At 48.1% G+C, this 12,313-nt stretch overlaps 1 protein-coding gene across 1 annotated transcript in view; it reads left to right on the top strand.

The window, feature by feature from the left end:
* Window positions 1–12,313, top strand: part of LOC144099355 (sodium-coupled monocarboxylate transporter 2-like) — an 88,361-nt gene that overhangs the window by 39,106 nt on the left and 36,942 nt on the right. Inside the window, exons 4-8 of the mRNA XM_077632584.1 lie at window positions 622–689; window positions 871–1,028; window positions 1,540–1,680; window positions 9,034–9,163; window positions 12,020–12,108. Coding sequence (XP_077488710.1) covers window positions 622–689; window positions 871–1,028; window positions 1,540–1,680; window positions 9,034–9,163; window positions 12,020–12,108 — 586 coding nt within the window. The remainder of the gene's footprint in view (window positions 1–621; window positions 690–870; window positions 1,029–1,539; window positions 1,681–9,033; window positions 9,164–12,019; window positions 12,109–12,313) is intronic.

Raw genomic sequence — 12,313 nt, 5'->3', positions numbered from 1 at the left:
GGGACGTGGAAAGCGCCGGCGACAAAGACTCTTGCACAAGTAATCGGTGAAGCAGCGGGGCTAGAGGCAGGGCCAAAAGGATCAGGTCTCCAGCGCGAGCTTCAGCCGGCTGTCTCAAGAGCTTCGTCGTCGTTGGCGTCGGCACATGATCATCTTCTTCATTCCAGTAGTATTAGTTGATGAAAACAATGATGTGCAATGCACAGCGCAAGAGTGTGTTGCAGTTTAACACGAGGCATGATCGGCTGAGGCAATAGAACGGCGCTCTTGTGCAGTGGCCAGCGAAGCTCATCTAATCGCGCCGCCGTGGGTTCCAAATCCAGCCGCAGTAGTATTTATTTTATTTATTTATGATGTAGAGCAGGAAACCATCAAGGTCATGCTTCACATAAACCCGGTGAGCCAGTCTGACCTCGTGATTTGCTTTGGCACTAAGAAAACATCAATGACCGCGCTGAAAATTACAACTTTGCTGTATTGCCCTCTCATGACTGCGTTTTAAAAGTTGGTTTATGACTTTGGTACGAATGTTGAGTTCTCCAGATCACACTAGAGGGAAAGTTAACATTTGCGTGCGATTCTGTTGTTTTTTTTTGCGAGAATTCACTTAATGTTTTTCAGTGTTCAAGGCCCCTCTTTTCTGGTGCAATGTACTCATAGGACTTTCGGGAACACTCTACACAGCACTGGTGAGAATTCTACTCTCTATCTTCTGTTTTCTGGTTTTCTGTTATGTCGGGTCACTAGGTCAGTACTGTGACCTCGAAACATGCCGAAGGCGCTACAAAGTATCCTGAAAAAAAAAAAAGACTTTCACTGAGAAAAAGATTTCCCAAAGAACCCGTCTCATATTCGTATTTCTTTATCTAGGGCGGGCTACGGGGCGTGGTGTGGACAGACTGCATGCAGTTATTATTTATTCTGATCGCACCGACAACACTCATAACGAATGTGGTAATCGACTCACTCTCCGGAAACTCAACAATTCAACCAATAAGAACCATGAATCTCGGAAACTACATCGCTGAGTAAGTTGGTTGTTTATTTCGTATTTTTTGGTATAATATTGTTGTAAAAGAAGAGTTTGGTTGTAATGTATTCACACGCACATCAATATTTCTCATTCGTTGACAGAGAGCACTAGCGTACTAAAAAAGGGCACTTCTGAAAGATATAATTAGGACTAGGGGCTCCACCCAATTGTCAGAGCAGGTTTCGCTCCAATTAGTAAATGCTTTTCATTTTCATTCTAGTTAGGCGCTGGTGATGCTCAAACCTCACTGTTTTCACAATGGTAGCCTCAGAATTCGAGGTTTGTTTACAGTGTTAAAAGACGGCTTAAGCAATATCCACAATTCGTACTCCTCTTTCTCAGATTAGCTCATGATAACGGTGTTCGCTTGTTTAAATTAGTTTTTACTCATAACGATTGCGCGCCTCTTAAACCTATACGTAATCAATAAACAGCGACTAAACCTAAAAGGATCGAGGCACAATAACTCTCCTTCAAAACAGATCCCCTCCCATCTTCTCCAACAGCTTCAGCTTTGACCTGACCAGCGACGAAAATGTTTGGTCCTGCTTCTGGGGCGCTATGGCTGCATCGCTCTATCGGCTGTGTCTGGACCAAATGGTTGCCCAGAGACTTCTCGCTTCACGGACGCTACAGGAAGCCAGAAAGTATTTCAGAATAACTCCGATTCTTGTGCTCCGTCTAAGTAGGTGTAGGCACTCAGCGCATTTGTACTAACATGCTTGTGCCACCCATTATCATCAGGCGTTTCAACCCGACGACCACAGAACAGTGCGCCGAAGCGTGTTTATCATAATCGGTCACAATTCCGATCGCATGGCCAGCGTACGCTCACCGTCTTTGGCGTAGAAATTTTATTTCTTCGCATGAATGCCAGATTTCACGAGTTGTAGCGGGACATTTTTTAAATTGGTGCAGTAAAAATACGTCTACATGTATTTATTACAACTATGTCTGAGGACGGCGTTGCTATGAATTTCATAATTAGCATAGCATGTCTTAAAATTGTAGCTCAGAGTGCGGAACTTGTTCAAGTAGTAATTGAGTCAAGTTCCCCACAAGGTCTGGAACTGTGATGGCACACCTTGTGCGAGAAGTTATATTCATCGTTTCGTCTTATTTTTGCACGTGTGTTTGCATCAATTCATTCATTAAATGTAGCTGTAAAAAACTCACAAGACGGTTACGACGGTGTAACACGAGATGCAGCGAGAGCTGTTTAGGCGGTAAGTTTTGGGTATATAGTCCTGGCGCACTAGTGAAGTGGTGAAGTGATGCACCGCTGCACTGGCAGGCGGGTGTTCCAAACAGAGCCACCAGTAGGCTTATGCGACCCAGGTTGACCGTCGCAACCGGTGGGTGCTAGCGCAAATATCGGTTACACCGACGACGACGGCGAAGAAAAAGCCAGGGAAGGGTACCTAACAGCTATCGCTGTAAACGTTATTCGTTCAACGATCCTTTCTTATCGTCCCTCATATTTTTATACAGTCACTGAGAGCCAGTATGATGTTAGCATAAGAGGCAGAAGGGCACATCAAGACTTGCACAGCAGGCACGCTTAGCCAAACCGCGCTCGAGCAGGGGAAAGCGAGGAAGACCAGCGGGTGCTGTCGCCTCACACGGCGGTGCCAGTAAATGGCTACCGGTGAGGCACTGCTCCTCCTCTTTGAAAGGGCATCGACCAGATGCCGCAGGCAGAGGCAATGAGGTGTGAATCGCAGGGGGCCGTAATAAAGTCTGTGACGCTGGACTAGCCCGAATAAGTCCTAGCGGGCGTGGTAGGGCTTCATCCTGGCAACGTGTACGATTTCGGATGTCGCCTGCCGGCTGGAGGAGTGAACAGATTCTTGCGGGAGCACTTCACAGGTAAGGTCACTAAGTTTGCGCAGTACCTCGTAGGGGCCGACGTACAGCGCAGAAGCTTCTCCAAGCGACCCCGCCGACGGACTGGGGCCCAAACCCGAACTTGATCGCCAGGGTGATAAAGCAGCGCCCGTTGATGAAGGTTGTATCATTGATCATCATTTTCTTGCTGGGTACGGGTTCGCTGTCTAGCTAGCTGGTGGGCGGCTTCTGCTTGCTGACCGAAGTGTTCAGCGCCAGAGATGGAGGGATGTGCAATATCTGGCATTAACATTGCGTCGAACATAGTCGTGGCTTCGATACCGTGACCAAACGGAACGGCGTGAAGTGCGTCGTCTCTTGAAGAGCAGTGTTATAGGCCAACGTGACATAAGGCAAGGTCTGGTCCTAGTTCTTATCGTCGGCGTCGGCGTACATAGAAAGCATGTCGGCAATGGTCTTATTGAGCCACTAAGTCCATTTGTTTGAGCATGGTAGGCAGTCGTCCAACCGTGACTGGTGCCACAGAGCCGCATAATTTTCTCAGTATGGGTTGATATAAATGCCGTGCATCTATCAGTTAAAACGACTGCGGAGGCACCGTGACGGAGGACAATGCTAAAAATGAAAAAGTTAGCAATTTCAGCCGCGGTGCCGCAGGGAAGGCCTTTCGTCTCACAATACCAGGTGAAGTAGTCGTAGGGAACTATAATGTAACTGTTGCCCAATGATGATGTCGGAAATGGTCCCAGCAAGTCCATGCCGACCTGGTAGAAACGGAAACGAGGCGGATCAATGGGCTTCAGTAGGCCGGCCGTCTTCACAGGTGGTGTCTTCCGACGTTGGCACCCGCGGCAAGTTTTAACATAGCGCTAGACAACTGTAACAAGCCTGGGCCAGTAATACTCCGACCGTACCCGCGCCAGCGAGCGAGAAAAGCCGAGATGGCCGGAAGAAAGCCCGTCGTGGCATGCGTGCAGAACTTCGTCTCGAAGCACCGTTTGAACCACGAGCAGGTACGGAGTGCCTGTGGGGCCGTACTTTCTCTTGTAGAGAGTGACACCCCGCAAGCAGAACGACAGCCCGCGCGTGACGAAACGGGGCACCTTCAACTCACACAACCCATCAGGAGTAACGAACGCTGTCTTCTCGCGGTCCCGTTCATCCACCTCAATCTGCCAGTACCCACTGCGGAGGTCAAGAGAGGAAAAACCGCGGTCATGACGCAGCCGGTAGAAGGAGTCATCTATTCTAGGTAACGGGTCAACGACCTTTTTGTTAATTTTGTCAAGTCTTCGATAGTCGACACAAAATCTGAGTGTCCCGTCCTTCTTGGCGACTAGCACAACGGGCGAAGCCCATCAGCTTGTAGACGGCTGTATAACATCATTCCGGAGCATGTCGTCACCGTGCAGCCGAATCGCTTCACGCTCTTTCGCCGAAACTCGATATTGGTGTTGACAGATAGGCCGTTCATTGTCATCAACTATGGTGCGATGTTTCGTTATGGGCGTCTTCCTGACCGTAGAGGTGGTCACAAAGAACTCATGAAAAGAGTCAAGGATGGTATGCAAGCCGCGATGCTGATCAGTTTTCTTAAGCAGGGTTCACGTCAGCCTTAATTGTTCGACTAGGTCCACCTGGAGAAATGTCCCTGTACGTTGACAACGTGCAGTGGGCAGCGGGCTCGCTAATTTTATTGAAACAGGTGACGGCTATACTTTTCGGCAAGTGGCGGTATTCGGCGTTAAAGTTCGTGACTAGAAGCCGAGTTTGCTGCTTTTGCAGGGCAACGATGCCCCGAGCGATGCAGACTTGTTAGCTCAGCAGTAATGACAGGCTTACTTCTGCGACGCCGTTGGACGCGCAGGGGTTGTGGCACTCAATCAACCATAACAAACAAGCTGGCGCGCCCTTGTAGAGTGATGTGTTTGTCAGACACACGAAAAACTGGCCTGCCTGGCACACTGCCATCGGTTATGTTGCATGGGGCGAAAAATGTCACCATGAGTTCGCGGAGGTCGATGACAGCGCCATGTTTGCGAAGAAAATCAAGGCCGAGGATCAATCAGTACCTTGGAGCACTGAGCCAGCCCAGCGAAGCAACCAGTGAAGAATATAGCTCAAATCTCTACCGTAGCGGTGCAGACGACGAGCCCCACATGGCCGCCAGCAGTAGCAAGACCACGACTCATAACGGAGAAATCTGCGCCGGTATCTATGAGGGCAGTCACACGGTGGTTGTCAGTGACGGCTGATATTTCGGAGGAAACCTTTTCGCTTTCTCAAAACGTGCGTCGTGGAAAGATTCGCAATGGAGGGTCGCGGTGTTCATCGAAATCGGGCGTCGAACAAAGTCTGCTCTGAGCGTCGAAAGGTAGTCGGAGCGGGGGATGGAAGGTCGGGTTTAAGGGTCAAGCTGGCGAGCGAAAAATATTGCTCGAATCGCGGAGCGACGGTGGCCCTACCCCCAAAGGGCGCCGTCCTCAGTTTTCCCGGCGTGGACTAGAAAACTGCAAAAGCGACGGCTGGCGACCTGGGGAAGAGAAGCGACGGGGCGAAGGTGACCTGGACTGTAGCTATGACGAGGGCGCTGGGGGGATGTTGACCATCAGGTACTGGTCGATGTCACGGGATCGTTCACCATAACGTGGCCGGGGTGCGTCTGGTGAAAATCTTCGCAGCCCCATCCGACGATGCGGCAGTGGCGAAGTATGTGGCCCGCTTGACCGCAGTAGAAACACAAGGGCCGTTTGTTCGATGTGCCCACGCGCGTGCTTTGCTGAGAGGTGGTCGTTGGAGAGACATGGGAGAGGCCTTTGCCTTGCAGTGGGTGTAGTCAGGCTGATGATGATGATGTTAGTGCGTCAGAGACAGCAGGCGAAGTCGTGAAGCGTTGATGCGGTGAAGGACGAGCAGGAAAAGGAGTAGGAGGGCAGTAAAACGCCGATGGTGCGGGCGCAGAGCTGCGTAATGCTTCGCTGTACGTCATGACATACGGCGCAGCTAGGCGGCGGCTGGAGACAGGCCATTGGCTGCAACACTCGACGGACTTCGTCACGAACAACATCTGAAATGGCTCCGACACACGAATAGAGCTCGACAGCGCGAAGCTTCTATAGCTCTTCGCGCACAATGCTCCTGACAAGCTCACGGAGGACCTCACTCTCGGTGCCAGGCAATGGCATGTGGGCGCCCATGGCAGTTTCCCGAACGGCCGTAATGCGCGAACCTCTGCTGCAAGGCGCGCTGCATGCTTGTCGCCTCCCGAGCAAAGGCGACCACAATGCCAGGAGGGTCGCGCTCAACTCCTACGAAAACCTGCTCTTTGACCCCTCGCATAAGGTGACGCAACTTCTTGGCTTCAGACATGGAAGGATCTGCGCGGTTGAAGAGCCGCGTCATGTCTTCTACGAACATGGCGACGCTCTCATTTGGCCGCTGCGCTCGGAACTGCAGGGCAAGTTCCGCTCGCGCCTTCCATCCATCGGTACCGAAGGTAACCAGTAGCTGTCGGCGGAAATCTCGCCAGGTTTATGTGGCGGACTCGTGGTTTTCAAACCACATCTTGGGGGAGGCTTCAAGGGCAAAATAGACATTCCGTAACATGCGGTCCTCGTGCCACAAGTTAAAAGCAGCAGTCCGGTTGCAGCTGGCCAACCAGTCCCCTGGGTCTTCAAACTTGTCGCCATGGAACGATGCAGGAGTGCGAGGTGCGTGGAGAAGCAGCGATGGGGAACTAACAGAATGCTGGATGGTCTGTCTTGCCGCAGCGAACTTCGTTGCACGGGGTGGTGCCGTCAGAGGTGAGAACTCGGGATCCAAGCCTCGCAAGCGGCGGCTTGCCTTGTGGACAAGTGTCGTGTCCATGGTGTGTAGCGTCGTAGGCTCCCAGTAGCTCTTCGTACCTCAGGCAATTCCCCATCACGTGCACCAAAATGTCCCCCAGAGCCGGTAGGACGTTAGTAGTTGGGCTGAAAGGCACACCAGGACTTCCACAGCAGGCACACTTAGCCAACCCACGCTCGAGCAGAAGACGAGGAAGACCAGCGGGTGCTGTCGCATTGCACGGCGGCGCCATTCAATGGCTAACAGTGTGGCAATTCCATATGACCTAACTCTTTTGCAGCCTTTTCTACTTCCGTCGGTTAATGGTGGCATCTGCACAATTACCACATTCTTATTTTAGTTAGATAAGGACTCCATGACATGATATAGGGCTGCAAAAAAGTCAATAGTTGAAAACAAGCCCAGTGATAAGCAAGCAGAAAGATTCAAATTTGTTAATCTTGGTCATGAAAGAAATTATCGAGTTCTAACTAAACAGGCTTGTGTGTATATCAATATGTAAACAGCGTGTATATCAATATGTATATGCACGCTGTGCCTTCGTTTGTAACCGAAATCAGAATATATGCGAACGGCTGCTCCACCACGAGTGCTGGTTTCTCTGTGGCAATATTCTGATACGTAAGAGGGCAAAAAACAATAGTTCTCGTTGTCGTCCGGAAAGTAAATATTCCGCTCCCGTAAATATTGAAAAAGCTTCGGTGAAAGCGGTAAGAAGATATTGTAATTGATCAAACAACTTCGAATTATAATCTAATAATGCGCATAGCTGAGCAGTAGCACTGCAAAATAAAACGGTTCATCCGAATAGTATAAAAGACTAGGGATACGCTTAAGCTCCACCTTAAGAGTGAAACTCGATAGCGTTCCCTCGTGGTCGAGCACCCGTCGATGTAGATGGCACATCAGCCCTCACGGAAGGCGCATACTCAGAAGAAAGCCCCGCAATAGTAGAATTTACCGGCTCAATTACACACCTGTGTGAGTAGCAAGTAAGCGCACGCTCTTTATACCACCCTATGAAGGCATCACTCCGCACTGCTCCTGGAAACTTTCGACTCCGCTTCCACAAGGAAGAACGATGACGTCACAATCACTCAAAGCGCTCCTGGTAGCCTCCGCGATAAGTGGCGACGACAACGACGGCGGATTTTCCGCCTCACGAGCTCCTTAACGCTGCCGCTGCACAAGTACATAACAGCTACCGGCCGATTCCTCGCTAACTGTATCCAAATTTTCAGCATTTAGAAGACCTTTTAGGAATTTACATGTATTCAATTCTCTAAGTTCTCTCCCGCTATTTAGTTTTTTTTTTCCTCTTTAATTATTCTGATATATCACCCCAAGCACAACCATTAGCTTGACACCAGTTTACCCTCTTCTTTTGCTTTCCTCCCTGAACCCTGGCCTATCCCACGTCGTTGGTATGTGCTATGTTACTAAGGAAACAGAAACAACGCTCTCGCGTTAGAATAAAACGACATTCCGTCCCAGAACACAAGAAACTCGTCTTTTCAAAATGTATGTGGTCGGATCAAACTCCTGAGAGATGCAAGAAACCCCGCCCTCTTTTAAACAAGTGCCCTCTTTTAAATTCATTCGCAACTCATCCCAAAAAGTTGGCATTAAGGCAAAGTAAAAACTAATTATTACTTCAACAAGTTAACTGCACAATAAAATCCAGGAAGGTAATTTGTGTACAATATTAGCCTTTATGTAAACTGTGCTCGATTTAAATGGGGTGCTTTCAGGTAAGAGCATCTAACTCAGGGTTCGCATATCGCTGAATAAAGCACATACGCGTCATTATGACACAGAAGGGAGCTTGTATGATATCGCAATTTGCGCCCAAGTACCATTTTATATGCTAGAGCATTTCATGTCCCACTCGCACAAAAAGCCGGCATGTGTAACTGTCCACGTCATGAAATTCGGGCGATGTGAGAACGCTGAAGCATGTCGTCACAACACATGTAAGCGAACGTGAGTAGGCATGAATGACCTAAACATAACGAGTGAAAGTAATGACTCTTAGACATTTTTCAACGTAGCATGACAACACTTTAATGCTCCCACATTCTCACACGTCAGGAGTCTTCGGAGGGTCGCTGCCGAATTTTGTCTCTTCCACTTGTGTGTCCGTACTATGCTTGAGCCACGACCTCCTAGAGAGGAAAACCGCGACGCCCATTCTGTATTTCCGTTAACTTATTTATTGGTTGAAAACAAAATAGCACGAAATCCTCTCTTGTCTCCGCACTCGCGCCATTTTGTGCCACAGTTTCAGCGCTGAGTCCCCTGCGCAGAACTGCGGTGACCAGCTCGGTTCTCCTCGTTCTGCTCTACACTGTGGGCCTACTGATGGGAGTGGCACTGACCGTCTGGTTTCGTGGCTGTGATCCCACACTCCTCGGAGAAACGCAGAGTATTGACCAAGTGAGCTTCCAACGGGCACTTTTTTGACTGCGTCTCTTTTGTGTGTGGGTCTGTTTGCGTGCGTGCGTGCGTGTTTTCATTTATTTATTTATTTATTATTCCTCAAAGGTCCACAAAGACATTACATGACGGGTGGCCTGACGAAATTTTATTATTTTGTACACAGCTGATCTTCGGCGGCTTATTTGAAATGAACTGGATTGATGATGGTCGCCAGCTCGGATGGAGGGCCATTCCAGTCGTTGGCTGTACTAAGGAAGAAAGACTGCTGATATGTTACATTGTGAGATTGCTCGCGATAGAAGGCGTTATGGTGGGAGTTACGGAATATCCGATGAGGGCGTGTGATACGGGGTGCATCGTGGTTAAAGGTGTGATAAAATCTATGATACAAGGAAAGACCGGTGATTTTGCGACGGCAGGCTATAGCGTGGGAAGATTGAGCTGCGATTTTTGTGTTGAAACGCTAGTGTGATAAGGGTAGTAAGAGTAAGTGCGTGTGCGTGTGCGTGCGTGCGTGTGTGCGTGTGCGTGCGTGCGTGCGTGCGTGTGCGTGCGTGCGTGTATGTGTGTGTGTGTGTGTGTGTGTGCGTGCGTGCGTGTATATATGTGTGTGTGTGTGTGTGTGTGTGTGTGTGTGTGTGTGTGTGTGTGTGTGTGTGTGTGTGTGTGTGTGTGTGTGTGTGTGTGTGTGTGTGTGTGTGTGTGTGTGTGTGTGTGTGTGTGTGTGTGTGTGTGTGTGTGTGCGTGTGTGCGCGCGTGTGTGTGTGTGTGTGTGTGTGTGTGTGTGTGTGTGTGTGTGTGTGTGTGTGTGTGTGTGTGTGTGTGTGTGTGTGTGTGTGTGTGTGTGTGAGAGAGAGAGAGAGAGAGAGAGAGAGACGACTGGGTCATTACCCTGCGCAAAAATTGCTGGAAGGCGTGACTGCAGCATGCAGCGACGTGGCTCGAAAAGTCGAATACAGCGTGATTCTGGCTCAGCCAAGAGCACGCTGTCATGAGAAGATTTAGCTAAAGCAGTGCTTCGCGCAAACATAAAGACGTGACATTTTTTAACTCGTTGATTCTTGTGCTATCCAAGAACTTTGCATTCTTCTCTTCTGTCATATACAATGTGTAACTGTGATATTGATTATGCGTAAGCCTTTTATCTCCGTTCGAATACATTGTAAAATTGGCCCAACACTTCCCAGTGTCTTTTTTGGGCCATTTAAACTTTGATGACCTACACGACTGAGTGTCTGCAGGTACATTAACAGGCATTCCGGTAAAAATACCTAAAGGAAATGACAGTTTAATAAAATAAATAATGTCATAATGGCAGAAATAGTCATTTCTTCAGCCTCCTTAGGTGTCTAGTGGCACACGCCCACTTTGCTATTATCGCATAAGCTAAAAAACATCGAAAAGCGTAGTGAGGCTAAAAAGCAGGATGCGGTTTCACCTCTTTGGAAAGCGGAACGCTACTTGGCACTTGAAATGCACAGGCGCCTCCACGTCAACGGGCATGCGATTGGGAGCATTCACCGACGTAAGATGGGCTCCCATTTTGTGGCGCATGTAGAATCTTAAAAATCTGCAGGTGTGTCTAATCAGTTTACCGCCACTTGACCTGTTTTGCACAATTGAAGCTGCGCTCTCACCAACAAAAATGGCATCTATGGCGTCACTTGAATACCTTCTAAATCAAGCCAATTGGCGGTTACCCCCAACAAAAATGCACAATGAGTTTCAAGTGACCGCTTATTGAGTCCTTGTGGAGTCTATGGCACTTTAGTTAAAACTACCGTTATAATTGATTTTTTGTTAAAAGGTTGTCTACTAATATGAGTGAACAGGAATCCACTTGCCTGCACGTCATTTGAATTTGATTTGAATGCGAGTCAACAGGAAAGCAACTGCCTACAGTTGAACTATATCTCAGTTATCTTAGCTCACCAATAATTTCCTTACGGCTAAATTCTTAAGGAACGCTCAATAAAAAGCAGACCATGAGTTATCAAGGTAGAACGTTTAAGCAATGTTTATGGAACATTGATTCGAAGCCTTAAAAATTGATGCAAGAAAAAAAACGTTCCAGGCAAGAAGAAGGAGACTGAAAGCATAGATTTTAAAGACTCCGTTATATTTGTTTTACGCTGTACGTTCAGCAATCACTTACTTTAACTAGCAGAACACTGCTCTTAAACCTCTCATTACCGATATATAAGCATGACATGGGGTTCGCGGCAGGTGAATGTGTGAATGTAGTATGTATGTTCTGTACTGCAATGCTATATTCACGACCTTGTTGCCGCGTGGTCCTTCCAGAATGCTTACAAGAGCTTTTTACGCGCATTTGGTGACTCTGGTAAAGAAATGTAATTTCAACGTTCGAGGGAAAGTTGTTCATGCGTTGTTTGTTACGTGGATCCTTAAAAAACATCACCTTGAAGTGTGTGCGTGAGATTTCAGAAGGCTTAGAAAAATTATATTCTGGGGATTCAATTTTATTGCGCAAAAAAATAATGCCTTTACAACGTTTTGGTATTAGTGGCGTTTTGATACAATAATGTATTGAGTTCGGCCAGTTAAGTTTCAGTTGAAACGTGGTGGCCAATTGGATGGGGAAACCAAGTACAAATACTCATTAAGGAGTGTATTTATTCCCGCTAGGCTCTATTGAGCGAAATCAACAGTTTCTGAATTTTAGTCGGTAAACTAACTCACAGCACACACTGTGAAATTCACGCCTGTGGCAAGTGATTTGCACACGTTGACCTTTACATCTGGCCGCTCTAAAGTGGTAGACAAGCTGCAGCCTAAGCTGCTTTGCTTTAAAATTCATCCGTTCTGCTTTCAACTATTTATCCTTAACAGATTTTACCATATTACATCAACGCCTACCTCGTTCATGTACCTGGATTCGTGGGGCTCTTCCTCGCCGGTGTCGTCAGCGCTGCTACAAGGTGCTTATATTTACTGTACCCATTGGTCTGCTGAGCGCTTTGACAGTGAGACGCAAATCGATGAGTTTCCACTGCGTTTTCCCTAAGGTTCTTTCGAAGCTGCGCAATTAGTTTTATGCTTGCATCACATTTTGCTTCGTTGCTGTTGGTAATGCTTTCCGCAGCTCACGACTTCTGAATAAGCTCAGCTACTTTCTGGGCGCCT

This window comes from Amblyomma americanum, chromosome 7, assembly GCF_052857255.1.
Source record: "Amblyomma americanum isolate KBUSLIRL-KWMA chromosome 7, ASM5285725v1, whole genome shotgun sequence".
In the NCBI taxonomy this organism is placed as follows: domain Eukaryota; kingdom Metazoa; phylum Arthropoda; class Arachnida; order Ixodida; family Ixodidae; genus Amblyomma; species Amblyomma americanum.
Note: the sequence above shows the minus strand (reverse complement) of the source record. Positions and strands in the feature narration are given on the sequence as shown.